The 23,737-nt window shown below is 43.3% G+C and overlaps 2 protein-coding genes across 8 annotated transcripts in view; one reads left to right on the forward strand and one right to left on the reverse strand.

The window, feature by feature from the left end:
* ZWILCH (zwilch kinetochore protein) overlaps positions 1–6,873 on the forward strand; it is a 42,478-nt gene extending 35,605 nt beyond the window's left edge. For all 7 annotated transcript variants that reach the window (XM_061430139.1, XM_061430144.1, XM_061430138.1 and 4 more), the window contains 3 exons: positions 628–740; positions 4,992–5,106; positions 6,321–6,873. In XM_061430139.1, the coding sequence (XP_061286123.1) occupies positions 628–740; positions 4,992–5,080 (202 nt within the window). In that variant the 3' untranslated portion in view covers positions 5,081–5,106; positions 6,321–6,873. The remainder of the gene's footprint in view (positions 1–627; positions 741–4,991; positions 5,107–6,320) is intronic.
* LCTL (lactase like) lies at positions 6,240–22,973 on the reverse strand. The gene is made up of 13 exons (XM_061430153.1): positions 22,301–22,973; positions 21,512–21,675; positions 20,844–20,931; positions 20,237–20,346; positions 18,502–18,630; positions 18,304–18,399; positions 16,887–16,941; positions 16,640–16,801; positions 10,802–11,076; positions 9,871–9,997; positions 9,496–9,695; positions 8,701–8,764; positions 6,240–6,616 (listed from the first exon to the last, which is right to left on the reverse strand). Exons 1-13 carry the CDS (start codon positions 22,452–22,454, stop codon positions 6,501–6,503), a joined length of 1,740 nt encoding a protein of 579 aa, XP_061286137.1. The 5' UTR covers positions 22,455–22,973; the 3' UTR covers positions 6,240–6,500.
* Between the last annotated feature and the right edge of the window lie 764 nt (positions 22,974–23,737).

The following is a 23,737-nucleotide window of genomic DNA, read 5'->3' on the forward strand; positions in this document are numbered from 1 at the left end:
ACACGCCTTCCTCCTTTGGTAACCATAAGTTTGTTTTCTATGTCTGTGTGTTTATTTCTGTTTGGTAAATCAGTTCATTTGTATTGTTACTTAGATTCCACAGTTAAGTGATATCATGTATTTGTCTTTGTCTGACTTGCTTCACTCAGTATGATAATCTCTAGGTCCATCCATAACGCTGCAGATGGCGTTTGATTCTCCTCTATGGCTGAGGAGCAGTCTGTGTGTGTGCGCGTGTGCACCACATCTTCTTTATCCATTATCTGCTGATGGACATTTAGGTTGCTTGGCTATCATAAATAGTGCTGCTCCGAACATTGGGGTGCACATATCCTTTCAAGTTAGAGTTTTTGTCTTCTCTGGGTATATGCCCAGGAGTGGAATTGCTGGATCATCTGGTAACTGTTTTTAGTATTTTTTAAGGAACCTCCGTACTGTTTTTAATAATGGCTGCACCATATTGTTATCGTTTATATTCTTGTTTCTCTCCCTCTTTTGACTGTGCTTCTAAGGGTGGAAATTGTGACCTCTCCACCTCTTCTTCCTCAGTGTTTATCGCAGAAGGACTTCGACTGTACCGAGAAGGAACTGGATTGTTTTTTCTTTGATATTTTTTTCTTTCCTTAGTGAGAAGCCACAGAAATGGAGAGTGGAAATAAATAGTGGTCAAAAGAAGGTGAAAACAGTGTGGCAGCTGAGTGACAGCCCACCTATAGACCATCTGAATTTTCATAGACCTGGTAAAGTGGTTTGCGGTCTATTCATGTAAATTATTCCAATAGGAAATAAACTAAATTTACTAATAGAGATTATTATTAGAGCCCTTGTGCCTAGTTTTAACGGAGAAGGCAATGGCACCCCACTCCAGTACTCTTGCCTGGAAAATCCCATGGACGGAGGAGCCTGGTGGGCTGCAGTCCATGGGGTTGCAAAGAGTCGGACACGACTGAGCGACTTCACTTTCACTTTTCACTTTCATGCACTGGAGAAGGAAATGGCAACCCACTCCGGTGTTCTTGCCTGGAGAATCCCAGGGACAAGGGAGCCTGGTGGGCTGCCGTCTTTGGGGTCGCACAGAGTCAGACACGACTGAAGCGACTTAGCAGCAGCAGCAGCCTAGTTTTAAATAATTTTCTTGAACTCTAGATATAAACCTATTTATTCTGGAAAAAAAAAATTATGAAAGAGTGCTTTTTCTCATTTTCCTGCCTGGAGGAAATTTTATTAAAAGAGGCCAAGCAATAGGGACATAGATGTGAAAATAGGTTATGAAATGGAAATGCCTTGAGGAAAAAAAAATGAAAATGCTAGCTCATACTTCACACTTGTGTGTACTATTTAAAACAGTGATGACATTTCTGCCCTAATACCATCTCTGTTTCTGAAATAAGGGTTGAGATTTCTAGTATTGTATCCAAGATGGTGTGTGTCCATGAAAGATGTCTTTTTGTGCCTGGTATGATTAGCTGCCCCGCTGAGTCTCCCTCCTTCAATAAGTACCTGTAAAACTGTTGTCTCTGTGCACATGGATTTTGTGAGGCTGTCATGTCTTATTTTTATAAGTCTTAAATGGCTGATTTAAATATTGCAGATATATCCAAAATAAAATCTGATCGTTTTATGACAGAATTCAAGAAGAATTTGAAAGGCTGGGAACACAAATAGTTGTATTGTAGTGATTGATATGTTGCAAAATTATTTCCAGAAATTGTTTACTCTCCCCCCTACACACCCAATATGTTTTGATTCAGATGTAATGGAAACTTCTCTAAAGTAGAATAGAAACATTGTGATTCACATGGCTGAACTGTAAAAGTCCTAAAGAAACTGAAATTTCCTAAGAACCATCAGTTAAAATTGTGCTATCTTTTCTAAGTGTGATATAAAAGCTGGAGCCTATAAAAGATTAAAAATGAACTATATAAAAGTAAATTTCTGCCTGGCAAAAAATGCCAGAGGTTAAACAACAGACAAATGATAAACTAGGAAAACAAATTTGCAGCTCATGTTCAGAAAAGGGGTGACATTCCCCAGTATATAAAGAACTTTCAAATCACTAAAAAGAAAAATGAGCAAGTAATATGAACTGTGGCAACCCACTCCAGTGTTCTTGCTTGGAAAATCCCGTGGACGGAGGAGCCTGGCAGGCTAACAGTCCATGGGGTCTCAAGAGTCAGACTTGACTTAGTGACTAAAACCACCACCACTGCCAAAAAGGAAATTCAAGTGTAATCTTAAAAATAAAAGATGCTCAACCTCACATGTAATAAGAGAAATGCAAATTTATGTTATGTAGATACTTTCACATGTCAGATTAGCAAAGATCAACCGGTTTGTTGTCACCGTGCTGGCCAGAATTTGGGGAAATCTTACACACTGCTGGATGGAGTGTCGAGTTGTATGGTTTCTGTGGAGGGTGGTATCCACCAAAATAAAATTTTGACCAGATTACTAATTGTGGTATTATTTACAGTAGCAAAAATATAAAACCGGAGCATAGAAGAACCTCTGAAAAGAGACGATTAAACTTAACCCTGAGGTGTGGAATGATGAGGCAGGGGTGGGTCTCAGCTTTGATCATTAGAATCTGCTGCTGCTGCTAAGTTGCTTCAGTCGTATCTGACTCTGTGCTACCGCATAGACGGCAGCCCACCAGGCTCCCCCATCCCTGGGATGCTGTAAGCAAGAATACTGGAGCGGGGGCCTTTAAAGCCCTAAAACCCAAGTGAATCAATCGTTGGACATCAGAATTTTTAAAGTTCTCCAGGTGATTTCATTGTGCCACAAAGGTTGCTGCTGCTGCTGTGTCGCTTCAGTCGTGTCCGACTCTGTGCGACCCCATAGACGGCAGCCAACCAACCAGGCTTCCCGTCCCTGGGATTCTCCAGGCAAGAACACTGGAGTGGGTTGCCATTTCCTTCTCCAATGCATGAAAATGAAAAGTGAAAGTGAAGTCGCTCAGTCGTGTCCGACTTTAGCGACCCCATGAACTGCAGCCTACCAGGCTCCTCCGTCCATGGGATTTTCTAGGCAAAAGTACTGGAGTGGGGTGCCATTCTACAAAGGTTAAAGATCATCAATTTAAACATTTTATCTACATTTGTTGTTTCAGTTTTTTTTTTTACTTAAAGGTGATTTATGATTTTATTTATAATTTTATTTATGATTTTATTTTATGATTTTAAAAGTTTAAAATACATGAATAAATGTGATATATTTTTCAAAAATGCCATTTTAAAATTTATTACCTGAAGATTAAACCTTTGTTAGGAGATTAATATAAGATTAAACACCTTTTAAATAAGATTAAACACTTTTTCCAATGATGCTGAGTAAGTGAAGTATACAGAACCTATCTTCTAGAGTATTTGATGCTTCAAAAAAGAATGCAAGATATTTTGAACGGTAGAGTTAAATCTATTTGCTAATGTATTGGTCCAGTGACTTCTTTTATGAAAATAAGGAATTTTTATGAAATCATATATTTGTGTGCTTGGAAACACACTCAAACTCCATTTGACTTGAACCTTATTACCTCTTCTACCCATCATGTATTATTGATATGTTTGTCTAGAAATTATTCAATGACCTTTGGCCCAAAGGAAGACCCACTGTTAAAGGAGGACCTCATTTGTAAAAGTCATAGATTATTCACACAAAGCTTCAGTTGTAAATATTAAAGCCCAGTAAATCATTTACTTTTGGCCAAAGATCATAGACATTTACAAAATTAGACTTTCTGTTTCATTGGACTGAGCACTTAGGTCAAATACTAGCTTTTCAAGATACCTAATGGTATGATGCTCTTGAATAAAACAATTTACATCAAAAGCAGAAGACTGAAGAGAGAGAAGTGTACTTTTAGCTGCCCTGGGAAGAGAGAATAATGACTTGGAGTTAATGGGGGAGAAAAAGTGTCCAGTAGAGTGCTACCCACCCAGGGGGTGCTCGGCAGATGGTTGCTGGTAATGGTGGGAATATGGAAACCAAAATGTTGACCCACAAGGAAGTGGACATGGTCTCGTCTAAATGTTAATTGTATCATTTATTTTTGAAATACAACAGTCTTCAGGAGAAAAAAAAATGGATGTATTTCTAGCTCTAAGACTATAAATCCTAAGTAGAAAATGTTTTCTGAAATATATATTACGATTAGAAAAAGACAGTTGTTTAACTGTAGCGAAAGAGGCACAAAAATTAAAGCAGTAGGTTCCCATATTTAAAATATATCTTTTTTTTTTTTTTTTACTACACCACACATTTTGTGGGATTTTAGTCCCTTTCCAAGGATCATATCTGGGCAGCCTGCAGTGGAAGCATGGAGTCCTAACCACTGGACTGCCAGGAAAGTCCCCAAAATATATAATTAAAAAAATTTTTTATTGGAATATAATTGCTTTACAATGTGTTTATAAAATTGCTTTACCATTTTGTGTTTACAATGTTGTGTACAATACGATTTTTAAGAATCTAGTTTATCTTAGTTTTTTTTTTAATTAATTTTTATTTTTTATTTTTGGCTATGCTGGGTCTTCACTGCTTCTCAAGCTTTTTTCCTCTAATTGCAGTGAGAGGGGGCTTTTCTCTGGTTGTGGTGTGTGGGTTTCTCATTGTCATGGCTTCTCTTGTGGCTCCCGGGCTCTAGAGCACAGGCTCAGTACTTGTGTCTCGGAGACTAAGTTACTCCACAGCATGTGGCATCTTCCTGGACCAGGAATTAAACCCATGTCTCCTGCATTGGCAGGTGGATTCTTTACCACTAAGCCACCAGGGAAGCCCTCTTAGTTTGTTTAGTCATTGTTTTCAGTGCATCAAGAAGGTTAACTATTTAAAGAAATTGTCTTTGCTGATTTTTGTCTTAACTGGTTCTCTTCAGGTAGAAGACACATCATTCAGACCACCTCTTGATTATTGTAAAATTCAGCAGTAACTTAGTAGAAAAGCTGACTGGTAATTGATTTTGATCTCTCTCTCTCTCTCTCTGGTTATAGATTTTTCTGAATTAACATTAAGCGGTAGCTTGGAAGAAAGGATATCCTTTACTAACATGGTTACCTGCAGCCAGGTGCATTTCAAGTGAGGTGTGCTGCTGGGGCCCTCCGTAAGGTAGTGTGTTCATTCTTTATTCTCTGAAAATACTTCATAATGTCCTAAGAACCTTATGCTTTTTCTTTTTTTCTATGACATAAATGCTGATTTAATACATTTGAAATATGAATTATTAGTAATCACATAAAAGGCTTACCGGGTGTTAGCTGTGCAAGTCTAATTTCTTTCCTACCTTCTGTAGTTGAAAGAAGCTGTCATAGTCAACTGACAGTTTAATCCTAAAACCGGAGAAATGAAAAAACAATTTTATGAGTGATAATGTCTCTGCATCTGAAATCTGTATATATAGTAGAGAGTTTGGTTTCAAAACCATTGATGGAACAGAAAAACCCTAAACAGGCATGTTGATTTGACATTGAAAGCAAAGTTTTGTGAAAAACAGTTGTAACTCATCCCAAATGTAGGACTAAGCCCCAGATGTAAGTACCTTTTTAAAAGGTTTAACTTGAGATAGTATTAACCAAAAGAATGAATGGAATAACCCTTTCTATGATCTTACTGTTTTGTGTTTCACCAATACTAAATAGATAGTGAATGAGTTTTCCTTAACATTCTTTCTTAAGCTGTGTTTTATACCCAATAAATGGATATTAATTTTAGCATAGTTAAGAATAAAATGGACTTTTAAAAAACTATCCAGTTACAGAGAAGATACATGAATTAAGTATATAATATTTCTTTGAGGTATTTCAGTGAGTAAAGGATACTCATTTAGCAGAAGAAAATTTCTCTTAGCAAAGTATACATCCTCATTTACTTGGTCCACATCTAGTGCTTTTGCATGACTGCCTGAAAGCGTTGTTATCTAAAGGACTGACTTTGTCGTATGTAGCACAGTCCTAATGTGGTAATCATTTCTGCATTAAAATAATATTTCCAGACAGATTTTACTTTTCATTTTTATTTTTTATGTTTTTGAGTTTTTTTGGCCACAAGGCATGTGGGATCTTAGCTTCCCCCCAGAGATCAAACTTGCACCCCCTGCAGTGGAAAGTGGAAGTGTTAACCACTGGACCACCAGGGGAGTCCCCAGGACAGATTTTAAAATGAGATAAATCATAAAACCGTTTGTGCAGTATCCCTTTCTGCAAAATAAAAATCAGTGCATGATATACAGCAAAATACTAACATTGACTTTGAGAAGCGTGAGATTACAGGTGATTTTTATTTTGTTTACACTTTCTTTTAATTTTCTAATTCTTAAATCCTAGCTCAAACTGCATCCCCCCCCCCCCCAAAAAAAATGGACAGAGGTAATTGGAAGGTAATTATCACAAAACCTGAAAACAGATATATGCCTGAGCCTTTAAAGGAGAAAAAGGAGAAAGAAGCTGAGGAAGATCCTGATGGTTCTCTCTGAAAGATGCAGCTGCAGAACAGGTGACCGCGTCTCAGCTCAGACTCCGCAGGAGAAGCATCAGGAGAACTGCAGCGATTAGTATACAGAGGGTGCAGACTGTGGGTACCACGATCTCCGTCACGATCTGCATGTAACTTAGCAAAGGCTCTGCAGTGGGGGGGAGAGACCAAATGGCAGATGAGAAGGCGACTGCAGCTTCATCCTGAAAGTTTCAGCTGTCCAGAAAAAGTTGCAACATGGCACCATCACACTTGCTAATTCTCATTTGCTATAAAAAAGAGAACCTGGTATATTAAATGTTATAAAAAATTGTGTAAGGGCTTCGTGAGATACTTTAGAAAATATGGATAAAGAATGCTGACTTTTGGTTCTTCAGTACTATAATAAAGTCTATATGTATGTCAGTGCTTGTGCTTACTCAGAATATTAGCAGCCATATTCCTCAGCTTCTATAATTCTCACTGGGTGATTGAGATGGTATTGGGTATGTTCAGGGTGGTATGGCCGTGGACTCATTGGAGGGATTTAGGGGAAAAAAAAATTTCTTGAAAAATATTTGGAGCCTTTCAAAGGTGTGATGTGAGTTTGAGTGAACTGCGGGAGTTGGTGATGTACAGGGAGGCCTGCTGCTGCTGCTGCTAAGTCGCTTCAGTCGTGTCCAACTCTGTGCGACCCCATAGACGGCAGCCCACCAGGCTCCCCTGTCCCTGGGATTCTCCAGGCAAGAACACTGGAGTGGGTTGCCATTTCCTCCTCCAGTGCATGAAAGTGAAAAGTGAAAGTGAAGTCGCTCAGTCGTGTCCGACTCTTCGAAACCCCATGGACTGCAGCCCACCAGGGTCCTCTGTCCATGGGATTTTCCAGGCAAGAGTACTGGAGTGGGGTGCCATTGCCTTCTCCTACAGGGAGGCCTGGCGTGCTGCAATTCATGGGGTTGCAGAGTCGGACGCGACTGAGCAACTGAACTGAAAGGTGTGATTGTATATTTTAAGAGGTGTAGGAATTTCTATATTGAAAATTTTTATGGTAATTCTTACCATAGCTAAGTAATTTTAAGAGTTAAATGATAAGCATTATTTCATGTGCATTAATATTGTGGTAGACATTTATGAAATGCCTGCTTTTAGGTTTTGTGCCGGGTACCCTTGGTTACTGAGATAAATAAGGCACAGACCCTATTCTCATTGAGCTTGTGGGCTCAGTAGTAAATTCTACATCATGTTTCTGTATTACTTTAATTTAATGGAATATACATCTTTAATATTGCTTGAATATTTAGATGAGGGGGGAGGGGACAGTGGTAGATTGGCCTGTAAAAATAGCTGAGTTGGTAGGATTTGAGCTAGCATTTTCCACCTCTGATACCACATTAAAGATGAATTTGTTAAATGTGCATAACAGTAAAAAAAAAAAAAAATTGTTAAAACAGAAAGTGTATTTCTCTCGTTGCCCTTATGTATGGTGGTTTAGTTGCTAAGTCATCTCTGACTCTTGTGACCCCATGGACTGTAGCCCGCCAGGCTCCTCTGTCCATGGGATTCCCAGGCCATAGTACTGGAGTGGGTTGCCATTTCCTTCTCCAGGGGATCTTCCGGATCCAGGAATCAAACCTGGGTCTCCTCCATTTCAGGCAGACTGACTGAGCTACAAAGGAAGCCCCTTATATGTAAAGACAAACTACAGAGAAAAAGATGATATGCACTGGCATTTCTTGATGCATGTTTACTATCCTGCTTATGCTACATCTCTGACCCTTTTAGATCCCATTGCATTAGAAATGCCTTCTGTGAAAGCAAGGACCTTGTTTTGTTTATTGCTATGCCCCCAGGGCTTAAAACACCATTGAGCCAATAGTGACTTTAATAATTACTTGCTGAGTGAGTGAATATAATGTAATGTGTTTGTGGATTTTTCTTCATTCCATTTGGTAGAATGGTTGAATTTCTCCCTCCTTCCAACAGCCCACAATAACAATAGTAGATTTATAAATATACACTATCATTCAGAATCAAACTAGAGTAGATAAAATATTTCTTTTTCGTGGTAGATTTTTAGAAAACATTTTAAATGCTGATAGAAATTTGACATTGCTTCAAAGTAAAGGAAAAAAAGTCCATTTCTAATCATGTGGTTTCGGAAGATTGACTTAAGGTGCGTCCACATTTTGAGATTTTGGTAATACTACTACATATGTTAATTACATGGTTTAATTATCAAAGAATTAAACTCACCTGCAGCAAGCATCTGGTTGTTGATAGAGCAAATTTCCAAGGCTTTGAAGTACCAAGTTTCCACCTAATAAAAACCCACTTGGTAAGTAAGTTGTCTTAGACTATGTTTGTACTCTTTGAAATCATTTTTGGAATAGTGTGGGGTAAAGATTTTTCCAAGAATCTGCTTATAGTTTAAATCAGTTAATATTTATTGAACGCCTGTGCATCATTGTGAGGGAGCTAAAGAGCAGTTTTGATTCTTATAATCTAGCTATCTTTTTCTAATAATGCATGACTATCTTTTCTACTAATGCAAGAATAGTGAATACCTGATAACCATCAGTCACTGCTTCTATTTATAGTCCAACCAGGCTCACCCTAAAAGAGTGTTGATGAACAAGTGAGATTTTTTCAAAAGAATTAAGACACTCTAAATTACAACTTACATTCCCTGCCATTGGGTGCAACAGCATAGAGAATAGAGAGCTAATAGAAAAACGTGTAGCTTATAGAAAATGGGAGGTTTTACAGAATATTTTTTACTATTTTAATCTCATTTTGGAAATAGTGCACTTGTATTGCTGTGCCATTTGGTGGGAAAAGAAATGAAAAATTTTAATAACCCTAGTCTGCTCTTAATGCTCTGTGTGCTAGGATTGCATTGTTCTTACCCCAATTCCAAGCAAATAAGCAAGGAGGGGAAAAAACACCGGGCTCTGTTCCCAGATACCCCTGTGAGGTGCTTGCTAAACTCTGTACTCCAGTTACCTAGTTCTAAAATCCAGAAAGAATAACATTGAGAATTATTCCTACCTCTCTCTGATTGGGAAACCCATTGGCAATGATGATCCTCTTGTAATATTCAACTGAAGCCTTTGGATAGCGCGGCCTATTTTTCTTGTTGAAATCAATATAGTAGAATCCATATCTATCTGAGTATCCTCTCTCCCATTCAAACTTATCCAACAGAGACCAGGAAGTATACCCTTTTACATTAGCACCATCTTTGATAGCTGCAAAGACATTTTATTCCATTTTGAATATGTTTTGTTTTCTTTGAAAAACAGTATTGTGAAGATAAGCTTAAATATTTTCATTTATGAGATTTAGAAACAGTTTTAATCAATCGTGTTATCAAATTTTGCCCAAGTTGAATAAAAAGATATGTGAAGACAGTTTGTATCTTACCTTTTAGCATTTCATTTGTGTATCCTTTAAGATATTGAATTCTCCACTCATCACACAGTTGGGTACAGTGTAATCTTTGAGACGCTCCATTTTCTGTCACATATATGAGTGGATTGCCGTATTGAGTCTGAAAGGAATCATGGCAACACATATTGAAGCCTGCCATATTCTAATTGGGCATTCTAATTGGCATTTAGTAGATGCCAGTTAGCATGTTTATTTAGAGATGAATGTAGGCAGAAGGCAAGTTCATATAGAAAAAAATTTTATATGTATGTATGTATATTTATTTTTGGCTGTACCATGAAGCAAATGGGATCTTAGTTCCCTGACCAGGAATTGCACCTGTGCCCCCTGCATCCCTGGACTGGAAGCATGGAGTCTTAACCACTGAACTACCAGGGAAGTCTCAGAAGAATTCATTTCTTGACAAGCCATCATTTTAGAGAAAATATGCTTCAGGTCTTGTTTTTGTCTATGTATTCCATTATAGGTGAGAAGAGCAGAAAAGTATGAGATTTTTGAAGTTTATTTATAAATGTATATAGTATCTGTATCACATGTAATCATATATTGTTATATATGATATATATGCATATTATATGAATTTATATAAGATATAACAACCATGTATATGATCTCTATATATGATTCTTAGTAAACATTCATCTTTTCTTTGGCCATGCTGTGTACCATGTGGGATCTTAATTCCCTGACCAAGGATTGAACCTGTGCCCCCTGCAATGGAAGTTGAGAGTCTTAACCATTGGATCACCAAGAAAGTCCACATTAGTCTTTCTTTAAGGCCTGTATCTAGTAGCTTCTGAAGTGTAACTGGGTTTTTTAATTAACTTTAAAATGTAGGCACCTGAGCTTATGCTGTAAAAACATGAATTCAGGTAAAAAATGTCCTTCAGCTTAATGTAGTCACCTGAGCAAAGTTGAGAAGCCTCCGAAATCCCCATGGCACAGAATATAGCCATTTAGATCCCAGATCAAGCCAGTTTGGGTCAACCAGTTCTACTAAGTCACGATCATTCTGGTAGCTGGGCCCCTGGCCAGAAGGATAGCTCCTTTCCGTGATGAACCGAGTCGTAAAATGGCCTAAGCCCAAGAAGTCAGATGTGCCTTTAATGTAGCTCTTCTCCTGGAGTGAGAACACTGGCAGCCTTGACATTTCCAGACCTTGCTCTGCACTCTTTCTTCCTAATGAGACAAAAAAGTAGAACTTAACCAAGTTTTATTTTCTCACATTCTGTTGTCATACCATGATGATACTGGTGTGTTGACATGAAAGCCAATATCCAGATCCTAGGCTTTGGAATGCATCAGCATGGAAATTATAATCTTAGCCTTTCTAACTGCAATTTCTTCATTGGAATGCTAGCCAAAAATTTTTCAGTTCAGCTTGCTTAAAAGTAATATTTTCACAGATTACTCAGTAAGTGGTATATGGAAAGTTGTGCAGCTATCTGGAAAAAAAGTAGAACTAGGTTATTCCTTACATCAAAAATTGGTAATTTTGTTTGCCTCTTGGAAGGAAACTGGAGGCCAGTGGTAGTGGAGGCCAGTGGGGGAGAGACAGTCATGTTCAGACCTGTGGTGGTGTCAGCTGGTACCACCTCTGTGTTGGGCAGTGTCCTCACTTTCAAAATTGTAAAAGCGTATGTCCTTTCACTGACCGATTCTAAATCTACTTATCCTACACTACTCATGTAAAAGGATGTATGTACAAGGATCTTCATTAGCAAAAGATTGGAAGCAACCTGAAGGTCTGTCAGGAGAGACTAATTAGTAAGTAAGTGATGGGATGTGTTACATCAGTGCCACTCTGCAGCCATTAGAATGAATGAGGCGGTGTTTCATGTGCCAGCATAGAAGAGTGCCAAGATGGGACAAAGACGCAGAGCACTGTGAATGTGTGAGCATGTACACACACCTAGCAGCAGTGTTTTTTGCTTATGCGTGCACAGTCCATCTCTGAAAGTGTACTTCCTTCTGGGGAGGATAGGAACAGTGAGGTAGGGGAGGGGAGGAAGCTTAACCTTTTTCACTTTTTTATACTTAAAAAAATTTTTTTTTTAATTTTCTATACTAACATTAATGTTCGCGCCATCCTAAGGGTAGGTTCACCATTATCTTCAAAAAATGTTTTAGAGACAAGTTCCATTGTTTGAGGCTTAAAGAAAGACATAAATTAAGGTCAGAAATTTGCTGCCTCCAAAACATATAAAATGAGTGCTCAGGTTAAGACTTTATTCATAGAAAGCTCAGTAAACGGCTGTCATCCTCCCGGTCATGACCCTCACCATCATCTATGTTTTTACATCATTCTGTTTCATTATGTGTTTTTTGGGAACTACAACTAGACGTTTAAAAGATACACTTTGAAACATGTCCTTGTATAAACTACTCAAAAAAAGTTTAAGTCAATGTATAAAGGAAAGTAACATTTTTATATGAGTTGGTAACTAAAAATGCAGTGATAAAAATGTTTCCAAAGAGGTTACTGGTTTAGATTAAATGAGTGAAAAGATTGTATTATTAAATCCATTTAAATATTAAACATTATTATTTTCAGTTATATTTAGGAACTTGAGAAAAACCTTAGGAATCGTCACTGTGGTGTCTACTACAATAACCGCTCACCATACGTGGCTATTGGAATATGGCTAATGTGACGACGTCTTCAACTCAGTCACACTGAAGGATTGAACTTTTAATTTTGTTTGATTGGAATTTAAATAGACACAACTGGCTACAGGCTCACTTTGAGCAGCACAGGTATAGGACGTGTAGAACATTTCCATGATCACCAAAGGTTCTGTTGCACAGCACTGGTCTAGAATTACCGTTCTTCATGTATTTATTGTGAATGAATGCTCCAGAGATGCCTGCAAGTAATTTGCGAATGAGATTTCAGGCAGAGTGCTTTCACTACTAAAGAAAATATTAACTGTTTTGTCAACTATAGTCAATAATGCTGGAGGAAAAAAAGAAAAAACTACTTAGAAGATCCTTCTTTCCACATTGTAAAAAGGAAAAATTGAGCCCTGTTCTTACTTGAATTATCAGAGTTGGAGTTGGTGGGGTCTAGGTTTATTGACCTTAAGCCCAAGAACTTCTCTAAGATACGTAATCAGTTTGGCTCTTTCGTACAGTCCTGTGGCGCCTGCAGTGGCTTCTGAGGGTCCTGAGAGTACAAACCCAGCGTGTGAATGATGGGGTGTGTGTGTAGGAATGTTCCATGTGGGCACTGTCCCATATGAGGGCTTTTTTCTTACACATCTTCAGGAATGATTTTCTCAAGATTTTGAGTGTATATGCACAGATGTGTCACAGAACTGGTTGTTGTCAAAAGATTTTCAGAGATTATTTTTTCTAATCCCTTCACTTTTTTTAACTGTAAAGTTTTTTTTTTTTTTTAATGTGTAAAATAGGCAAAATTATTTAAGTCAATACATTTGAAAGGAATTCCGCATGTTCTGGTTCTTTCCACTGGCAATCACCTTAGTTCCTCCAGTCATAATTTCCAAGAGAATACAGCCCTTTCAAAAAGATTTGCTCAATCCACAGCCGTCATGTCAGTCAGCCCACAGGGCCTCTTTGATCTCCATTGGAATAGGTACACACTTCAAAATTCCCCACCTATAATCTTTGAGATCCAGTTTCCTCAAACAATTTATTTTAGGACCCTTGAAGTTAAAGATAGCAAGTACATTACTATATATTCCTTAATCTTTTCTAGTATTGAAAAGTCTTGTTATATCCAATTTTTTACTCATTAGCCTAGCAAAAAATGTTACCAGTCTCACTCACCACTTCAATAGAATAACAACAATGGAAGCAAAACCTGCATTCTCAATGTGGTCACATTAACAATTTATAGACACTAATCCCTTCATTTTTAGGTGATAAAGACTGAGACAGGAAGAGGTGAAGCACCTTGCCCAGAATCACTCACTGGTTAGTGACCGAGTTGGAATTAGAACTTGCTGCCAACTCTTCTAGAGAAGTCTGATAAATGGTCTGATAAATTTCCCCTTTAGAAGGGGAAATTTTTGATACGTTGATAAAAACATTCTTGGTCAAACATTAAAATAATGTTGATGCATGAGATTTTAATCTATTTCACTGTCATCCTTGCCTTTTCCTAGGGAGGCTGAAACCAAATCACAGTTACATGTTTTAGATTGGCTGGACACTGCTGGTTACCTACCCAGTCCCATGCTGGTCTGCTTCCGTGTTCTCCTTCTCACCCTCTTTCCAAGGGCTATATCCTTTCTGTAAGTCATAGTCCCCTCCTCCCACCCCCAGCCTCTGAGGCTCTGGTCCTGGTGGTCTAGGGCACCTTGGGGTTAGTGACAGTTCTGTTCCCTAAGGCACAAAGGGGACAAAGAACTGTACAAAACAGATCTTCACGACCCAGATACTCAGGATGGTGTGATCACTGACCTAGAGCCGGACATTCTGGAATGTGAAGTCAAGTGGGCCTTAGGAAGCATCACTATGAACAAAGCTAATGGAGGTGATGGAATTCCGGTTGAGCTATTTCAAATCCCCAAAGATGATGCTGTGAAAGTGCTGCACTCAATATGCCAGTAAATTTGGAAAACTCAGCAGTGGCCACAGGACTGGAAAATGTCAGTTTTCATTCCAATCCCAAAGAAAGGCTATGCTAAAGAATGCTCAAACTACCGCACAATTGCACTCATCTCACACACTTGTAAAGTAATGTTCAAAATTCTCCAAGCCAGGCTTCAACAATACATGAACTGTGAACTTCCAGATGTTCAAGCTGGTTTTAGAAAAGGCAGAGGAAGCAGAGATCAAATTGCCAACATCCGCTGGATCATCAAAAAAGCAAGAGAGTTCCAGAAAAACATCTATTTCTACTTTATTGACCATGCCAAAGCCTTTGACTGTGTGGATCACAATAAACTGTGGAAAATTCTGAAAGAGATGGGAATACCAGACCACCTGACCTGCCTCTTGAGAAATCTGTATGCAGGTCAGGAAGCAACAGTTAGAACTGGACACACTGGTTCCAAATTGGGAAAGGAGTACATCAAGGCTGTATATTGTCACCCTGCTTATTTAACTTATATGCAGAGTACATCATGAGAAATGCTGGGCTGGATGAGGCACAAGCTGGAATCAAGATTGCCAGGAGAAATATCAATAACCTCAGATATGCAGATGACACCATTCTTATGGCAGAAAGTGAAGAAGAATAAAGAGCCTCTTGATGAAAGTGAAAGAGGAGAGTGAAAAAGTTGGGTTAAAGCTCAACATTCGGAAAACTAAGATCATGGCATCCCGTCCCATCACTTCATGGGAAATAGATGGGGAAACAGTGGAAATAGTGGCAGACTTTATTTTTGGGACTCCAAAATCACTGCAGATGGTGACTGCAGCCATGAAATTAAAAGATGCTTACTCCTTGGAAGGAAAGTTATGACCAACCTAGATAGCATATTAAAAAGCAGAGACATTACTTTGCCAACAAAGGTCCGTCTAGTCAAGGCTATGGTTTTTCCAGTAGTCATATATGTATATGAGATTTGAACTATTAAGAAAGCTGAGCACCAAAGAATTGATGCTTTTGAACTGTGGTGTTGGAGAAGACTCTTGAGAGTCCCTTGGATTGCAAGGAGATCCAACCAGTCCATCCTAAAGGAAACCAGTCCTGAATATTCATTGGAAGGACTGATATTGAAGCTGAAACTCCAATATGCAAAGATGCAAAGAACTGACTCATTTGAAAAGACCCTGATGCTGGGAAAGATTGAAGGCAGGAGGAGAAGGGGACGACAGAGGATGAGATGGTTGGATGGCATCACCGACTCGGTGGACATGAGTTTGAATGGACTCCGGGAGTGATGATGGACAGGGAGGCCTGGCGTGCCGCAGTCCATGGGGTTGCAAAGAGTCAGACACGACTGAGCGACTGAACTGAACTGAACTGAGGCTCAAAGGGAAGTCAGCTGGAAGTAGAAGCTGTTTCTTAGGAAGATTTTCCTTGTTCTTAAAAACAGATGATAGTACTATTCCCTTTTTTTCTGCTTCAGAGTGTTAATGTACAAAGATGTGGTACCTGGAGCTCCTGTAGCCACCTTGTGGCCTTGGAAAGTAGACGATGAATTAGCTAAAAGTGCCAGAGTGGAGAGATGAATCTGGGTTCCCAAAGACATCCCAGAATGCTGAGTTAACTACTTGTGGATCACCCTTTTCTGGATCTCAGGTAAGATGATAAATCCTCTACTTTTCAATCCATTTCATTTGCAGTTTTCTATGAAGTGGCAGTTAACACTGAAATTATAGCATTGTCTTTATTCTCTTCTCTGACGCTGTGGACACCAGAACTTGGAAAGTATTCCTCAAAGGATAAAAAGAACCAGCGATAGGACTGAGCCCACCCAATGCCATGTCTTTGACTCCTCACCCCTACTTGGCTGCATCTGGGTGGAGTGGAGTGGGGAGGAGGAGACAGGACAACGGAGCACAGAAGAGAGCTGCTTCGAGAATTGCAGCTGCTTTCCCCCTGGATTCTGATAGTCTCGTTTTCCAGGTCAGAAACCTGTTTGGATGTCCCTCACCCTTCCAGGTCAAATAACCAGATCTCAGTTCTTTGGGGGCTGGGTTATCCCTTGAGTGCTTCACCCAAACCACCCCGCGTATCCTTCTCTCTCCCTGACTTTCCATCCTCTCGCTCGAGCTCCGTACTGTTGCTGTGCTACCTGGAGCCTGAAAAGGTGACATGGCTCACCGATATGGTCCTTCATGACTTGGGGGTAGTCTCCAGCGTAAATGGGGTTGGCAAACCAGCCCAGGCAGAACTGTAGGTATCTCTCGGCAGCCTCTATGTCCTTGGGGTTACTAAGGTCCACAGGCTCCCCCCAGTCGCAGTTTAATGAGATCCCCACCAGACCTTAAAAGAAAGAGAAGGGGGTGGCAGGCAGAATGACACCGCTCCCTGGTCACTCTGTCCTCGGGGCCCTCGGTGCGGGACTCACCTTGCTGCTGGCTGCGCCATGTGTCGTTGTAGGCATGCCAGGCCTGGGCGTGGGCCTGGAAGAGAGAGGAGTCCGTCGGGGTGCCCACCTGCTCCATTTCTCTCCTCCCTTACAACCCAAGGGGGGCTTTCTCTCCTTTCTAACTCTGGAGATCACTTTAAGTTTTATCCTTTTCATGAGTCCAGCAGTGATTAGCCCAATCCATGGTCTCCCTTCCTCTGACTTCCATTTTCTTTGTATTACGGAGGAAACTTGGTCTAAATCTGGCATGGACACGTAAGCCACCGCTTCGCGTTATTTATTGTTTCTAAGATTTTTGCTCACGTGTCTGTTTTGTCCCTGGTTGTCCTACGCTGTCACTAGGCATTGCTTTCAGCACACGTGCTCAGGGAATTAGGGAAACACCAAGCATCTGAAACAGTCTTGAGAAATAGAATGCAAAATGTGCCAACCAGCCTTCTCTCCACTTTCTCCCCCAGGGACCCGCTGATGTCTTCAGAGCTCTGCCCTTTAAATATTCACAGTTAAAGAAATCCTAAGCTAAGTAGGGAAAGAATGAGAAAGGTCTCTTGCTGACATGGATTTGAGGGTCCGGTGTGTCCCCAATGGTCCCTTGCCTGCCCGCTTGATCAGATTGTCCACCTTCTGTTGAGAGACCACTGGGGGCCACCCCATCATGCCTGGCATCCATTCCCCAGTCATCATCATATATGTCCTGGAATGGGACCCACTTCTTTCCCCACTTCTCAGGCCTTTCTGGTGGTTTATAATTCAGCCTGTCCTCCGTGTCCTCCTCAGTTTTTGCCCTAACTGAGCCTGGCTGCCCCTACAGACCACTGCAGCCACTGCAGCTCTTTCCAGCAGATGCCAGTGTTTTCCCCTCACACCCCACATACCTTAGGAGAGTGTCTGCCTTGCTCTTTGTTGTTGCTTCCAAATGATTTCTCCTTCCCCCTCCAAAAACTCCAGATCCTTTGAAGTCCATGCTATCAGACAAGCACTCCTAACCCCTTCCTACTGCTGTCCTTCACTAACCTCCTCTTACTTCTGCTCATGCACTGAAGATTTTCTCCCCTAGCTCACTGTCATCCCCCTTTCCTCCTGTCACCATGCCCCACAAGGCAGTTTAGACCTGTAGGTGACAAGTTTTCACACTCATGTGCTCCAGCCCCTTGGCCAGATTGCCAGCTCTAGGGAGCCATCCTGGCATCTGGTCGCAGTGTCCAGCAGAGCGCTGGATGGGACCCTCCCTTGTAGATGCTCACAGATGGAAGGGAAGGGAATGGTGCACAGGTGCGAAGGTGGAGGCGGCAGAGGACTGGGCTCAGACTCGGGCCCCCGGGGCAGGCTTAGCTGTCACTGGCGCTCACCTATCCACTTTGACCCTGGCCTTCACTCCCAGAAGGACCCACCTCACCTTAATGACGTGATGTGCCGCCTTGTACAGGCCCGTGCCCTGGAGCTTCAGGCCAGGTGCGTGGTGGCCCGTCTCGTAGCCCTCTTCTGCCATTGTCTGCAGGGATGGCAAGTGAGAACCACAGGACCTGTGAGAAGTGACAGGGTGCGCTCTTGGCTGGAAAGTGGGTTTTCCCACCTGGAGCGGGGGTCTGCTTACCCGAGGATCACTGAAAGTAACCCAGTGTTTCACACGGTCCCCAAAAGCCTCAAAGCACAGGTTGGCATAATCACTGAAGTAGTTGGCCATGCTCACGTTCTGCCACCCGCCGTACTTGGCCTGGAGCAGCTGCAAACAGAGGGGCGGAGAGAGAAGCAGGTGCCCCAGGGGTCCGTCTCCAGAAAAGACTTTTGGGGTCAATGGGCCAAGTTTGTGGAAGAAACTTGGCTGATTGGAGCTACAGAGGATGTTTAGAGGAAAGGGGAGCAAAGATGCAGGGTCTCAGGCATTAAAACTTGAAGATTTAGGGGGGTGGAATGGGTCAGGTGGGAGGGCGGTCCAAGAGAGAGGGAACATATGTGTATATATATAGCTGATTCACTTCATTTACAGCAGAAACGTACACAGCACAGCTTTGTAAAGCACTTACACTCCAATAAAGAGAGGAAAAAAGACGGGGAGATAGTGGCAGTGTTTAACTGTAGAGAAATATGGAGACATATTATACCTTATACAAACAAGAGGGAGGAAGCAGAGAAAGTTTGAGATTCTCATGCTTAAAAAGAACTGTATAGAATGAGTATTTAAGAAAAACTGCCAGAGGAAAGAGGTCTGATCATGAGAAAAGAATCTTGATTATAAGAAGAAATAAGACACAATGCTGGGAGTGGGAACTCTGGTTAGAATTTTGAGGGCCATGCAGGTCTCAGAAACCTCCCAGAAGCCTCTGTCATGAGAGCAGTTCTGCTTCCTTCAGGGAAGGGCTCTCTCCCATCCAAGGGCATCTGCTCATCATGCAAGATTTCCCCAAGATTCATCGCTCCATCAGGATTGCCTACTGAACTCGTCTTGGAGGGTTTGCGGGAATGCCAAAGGGGCAGTGACAGCAATTAACCAGGGAAGAAGTTGGAAGGTGGTTTCCAGTTCACCTCCCCAAAGCCTGCTCTACAATCCCAGCCTCAGCTCAGAGGTCTTCCTCCCACCTCACGCCCAACCCACCAAAGTGTCGATGGAACTCCATCTTCTCCATCACACCTCCCTGAAGCCAATGTCTTGCCCTCTGACCTCCCACCACCATGTGTCACAAGAAGGTACAGAAACGACTCCTCTGCCAGCTGGGCTCTGAGGAGCCTTGTTGAACAAACAAAAAAACTCTTGAATGGTGATGTCTAACAGTGAGGTTCTTACAGAGATCACTTGGGAGGGTGGGGGTGCTCATCTTTTGTAAAATTTTTTATTAATTTATATATTTTTTGGCATGTGGGATCTTGATTCCCTGACCAGTAATCATACCTGTGCCTCCTGCATTGGGAGCACTGAGTCTTAACCACTGGACCGCCAGGAAAGTCCCAAGGGTGCTCATGTACGAGCACAAACAGTACTAATTCTAACAAACTAGAGAAAGAAAGGCTAAACAAACTTGTTGATTCCATGAACTCTTACTCAAAAGAGACTTCTTTCTTTGTAAGTTTGAGTTGTTGCTTCTAGGTTATATGTTTTGCGAAACATCAGAATCTGCCCTTACCACTTATTACAAACATCAGTTAAATCAGTGTGACCTCCCTGCCATGGGTGAGTTGAGAGATTTCTTCTTCACTTCCTGCCATCTTCCTATCCTGAGCCAGAGCCCAGACTCCAGGCTTTGCCCCCACCTTGGCCATCCCAAGTGCCCAGAGCACGCTCCCTCCTGCTGAGCGGAGCTTCCCCTTGGGCCTCTGAACCTGCACAGCCTCACCTGTGGGAGATCCCAGTGGTGCAAGGTCACGATGGGGGTTATGTTGCTCTTCACAAGGGCATCGATGAAGTCACTGTAGAATTGGATTCCCTTCCTGTTCACCCCGTCAGCTGAAGGGGAAATAAAAGGGGACGTGATGAGAAAGGATGCTGGCCTTCTGCAGTGCACTATGCCGGGACCCTGGAGCTTTCGGCAGGCCTGAGGCACACGCAGTCCACCAGCACTTGGGTCTCAGATGGTGGAATAGCTACTCCTGGGAGTCCAGCCAGGGGTCCCCAACCTCGAGGCTCTAATGCCTGATGATCTGAGATGGAGCTGATGTAATAGAAATGGAAAGCGCACAGTAAATGTAGTGTGCGTGCACCATCCCAGAACCATCCCCAAAACAAAACCATCTGTGGAAAATTCTTCTTCCACAAAACCAGTCCCTGCTGACAAAAAGGTTGAGCACTTCTGAGCCCAGCTACCTTCGGAACCCGTGAGAGACGCTGCTGGGGAAGCTGTGCCTGTGGGCTGTTCTCCCCACCCAGGACTTGTGGTGTCCCCACCAAGCCAACGTGACCAAAAGAGGCCACTCTGGGGCAGGGATAGGGTGGCCGTAGCTCACCTCGGACGCCCGTGGGCAGGAGCCGGGGCCAGGACAGGGAGAAGCGGTAGTGGCTGACACGCAGCTCCCTCAGCAGAGCGACGTCCTCCTGTGCACACGCGGGTGGGTGCGGGCTGGGTCAGCCGGGCCCTGCCAGGGCACCTCCTGGCCACGCTCCCATCTACACAGCGGGGGTGATGCCACCTCCCCCTGCCTCCTCCTGGGCCTATGCCAGGAGTAGAGTAAAAGACAGGATATGGGGGTGCTCTGAGAATTCCACCGGGGTTCTGGACCCCCAGTCCAGAGAGGGAAGTGGGTGCTGGGCAGAGGGAGAGAGGATGAGCTGGTCCCACTGTCTCCATGGGGCCGACTCCTATACAGGGGCCACGATGGCCGGTAGACCCTGGGGTCAAGGCCTCGGCCCTTCAGCTGCCCAACCCTTGGACTAAGGCCCTGGCTCAGGTGGAGCCTGCTTTCTTTTCCTTCTACATCCACATACCTTCCCATATCCTGGCACCCGCTCCCCAAGCCCCAGTCACTACCAGCCCCTCCCTGCCCAGCTGCATCAGGTTGAGGGCGTTCACAGAGCAGCTAGTTGACATTGTCACCTGGGCTCCCCCAGTATGTCACCTCCCAGCTCTCGCTAGGTGATGCTCAGTCACACATGCGCACGCACACCCATCACTCACTTGGACCTTGTAGTAGCTGTTGCAGGCCACGTCTGCTGTCTCATCCCCGAGCACATTCCCCTTCCCGCTGTGCGTGAAGGTGTCCCAGATGCTGGGCCCTTTGCCATGCTGGTCCCAGGCGCCCTCAGTCTGGAAGGCGGAACTGCCCACACCCCAGGAGAAGCCTGCAGGGGGAGACCCCAAGCTGGGCCCTGAGCCCTCTCCCACTCCCCATCCGGGACTGGGATCCTGGGCTGTGCCTCCAGGACCACAGGACAAGCCCCCTCCCTGGCAGCCTGCCCTATCTCCCTAGGGGCAGGGGTGGGAGCATGTGTGGCAGGGGGAGGGGAGAGACATTATGCGTTAAAAGCATTATCTGCACTATTTTAGCTCTGATTGGCATTTACTGTCTATATAGTAACTTAAAAAACATATGTTAGGCACTGTAAACACCATATATAAAACACATAACTGATGAGAAACTTCAGTATAGCACAAGGAGCTCTACTCAGTGCTCTGTGGTGACCTAAATGGGAAGGAAATCTAAAAAAGAAGGGATATATGTATACATATAACTAATTCATTTTGCTATACAGCAGAAACTAACATAAGACTGAAAAGCAACTACACTCGAATAAAAATTTAAAAAATCTGTTAGGAACTTTTATTTCAGAACAACTACATGGAGTTATTTTCACCATCCTACCTATAAGGAAGCTGAAACACTGAAACTCCTGGACAGGTCAGCCAGCGTGGGCAAGCTGACAGACAGATGGACAGACGGACAGAGCAACTGGAGGGTGGACATACCAAGTGGGAAGTTTCCATAGTAGAAGGAGGCCTCTTCTGGGGATTCCTTCCTGGTGGTCCCCAGCCTGGACACCAGCAGTAGGACCCAGCAAAGAGTGACAACCCGCACTGGCTTCATGGCACCTGGCCCTCCCCCATACCTGAAAAAGCACATCTGACAGCTGTCAGCCCGAGCAGCCAGGACTCAGGGTAGGGGATGCAGATCCTGGCTTAAGGGCAAAGACCAGAGAGGAGGAGGTGGGACAGGGTGGGGGCACTGTCTCTAATGAAGCATTGGGTCTTTGGGGGGCAGGTTCTCTGTGGTTTTGCTGGGACACACCAGCACAGGCTGAGACTGGGCTCCAGATACAATCCTCAAGTTAGATACTCAGGAGGACAAAGACTGAGCTTGGGAAGCTCTGGGTCTGATGGGCAAGGCTTCAAACCACCCTGTGTCCGTGCCTGATGGGGGAGACCCAACCTATACCCTGTGATGGCTTCAACCCAATGGGAAAACCACTCTGGCTTAGGGATGCTCTAGTCTGATGGGGGAGGCAGAACAACCCACAGAACCCCTGCAGCACCCCATGTACACAAGGCAGCCTATGCAGAGAGACAGACCCCTCCCCGAGCCGGGGGTCATGAGAAGCATCGCCATCCCAGGGTCTTCAGTCCTAAGGGTCAAGGCAATTCCCTTCCCCTGGACTCCCCTCTCTGACCCAGCCTAGTCAGCTTACCTGGATTGTCCTCGGTCCCAGACACCCCCAGAGTAGCAGCTGGTGTCCAGGGCACTCTCCAACTGACCCCCCTAGTGCCTGTGTGCCGCCTTTCCTGACAGCAGAGCCCTCAGTGCAGCGAAGGCTCTGGGTTGGGGGTGTGACCAGTGGCCTAACCCCCCTACAAAGAGCTTCAATAGCCCCAATTCAGTCGGGAGGGCAGGAATGCTGAGCTGGCCAGCAGGGCCTGAGTCAGCAGCCCAGCAGCTTGGCCCTGGGCCCGGGGCATCCAGTCAGCCCCCTCCCAGGGTAAAGGGGAGGCCACCCAGTCCCCTGGTCCCTTCTGGACCTGATGCATCACCTCCAGCCCACCTTAACCTGTGAAACTCCAGGTGGCTGGGTAGGGAGCATCATGTGAGAGCATCTGTCTCTGTCTCCACCCCTCCCCAGCCAGACAGAGTTCACTGTAGAAGGTAAGTTTGGTTATCCCACTTATTCTTCCTCTCTTTGGATCCCTCATTCATTCCTTTACTCACTCACTCATTCAGTCACGACTTCCGAGAAATTCTCTGGCGGTCCCGTGGTTAGAGACTTTCACTGCCATGGGTTGATCCCTGGTCGGGGAACTAAGATCCTGTAAGCCTCTTGGGGTGGGCAAAAAAATAAAAAATACCAAAAAAAAAAAAAAAGGTGAGACTTCCCTGGTGATCCATTGGCTAAGACTCTATGACCCCAATATAGG

Source organism: Bos javanicus, chromosome 10, assembly GCF_032452875.1.
Source record: "Bos javanicus breed banteng chromosome 10, ARS-OSU_banteng_1.0, whole genome shotgun sequence".
Taxonomy (NCBI): Eukaryota; Metazoa; Chordata; class Mammalia; order Artiodactyla; family Bovidae; genus Bos; species Bos javanicus.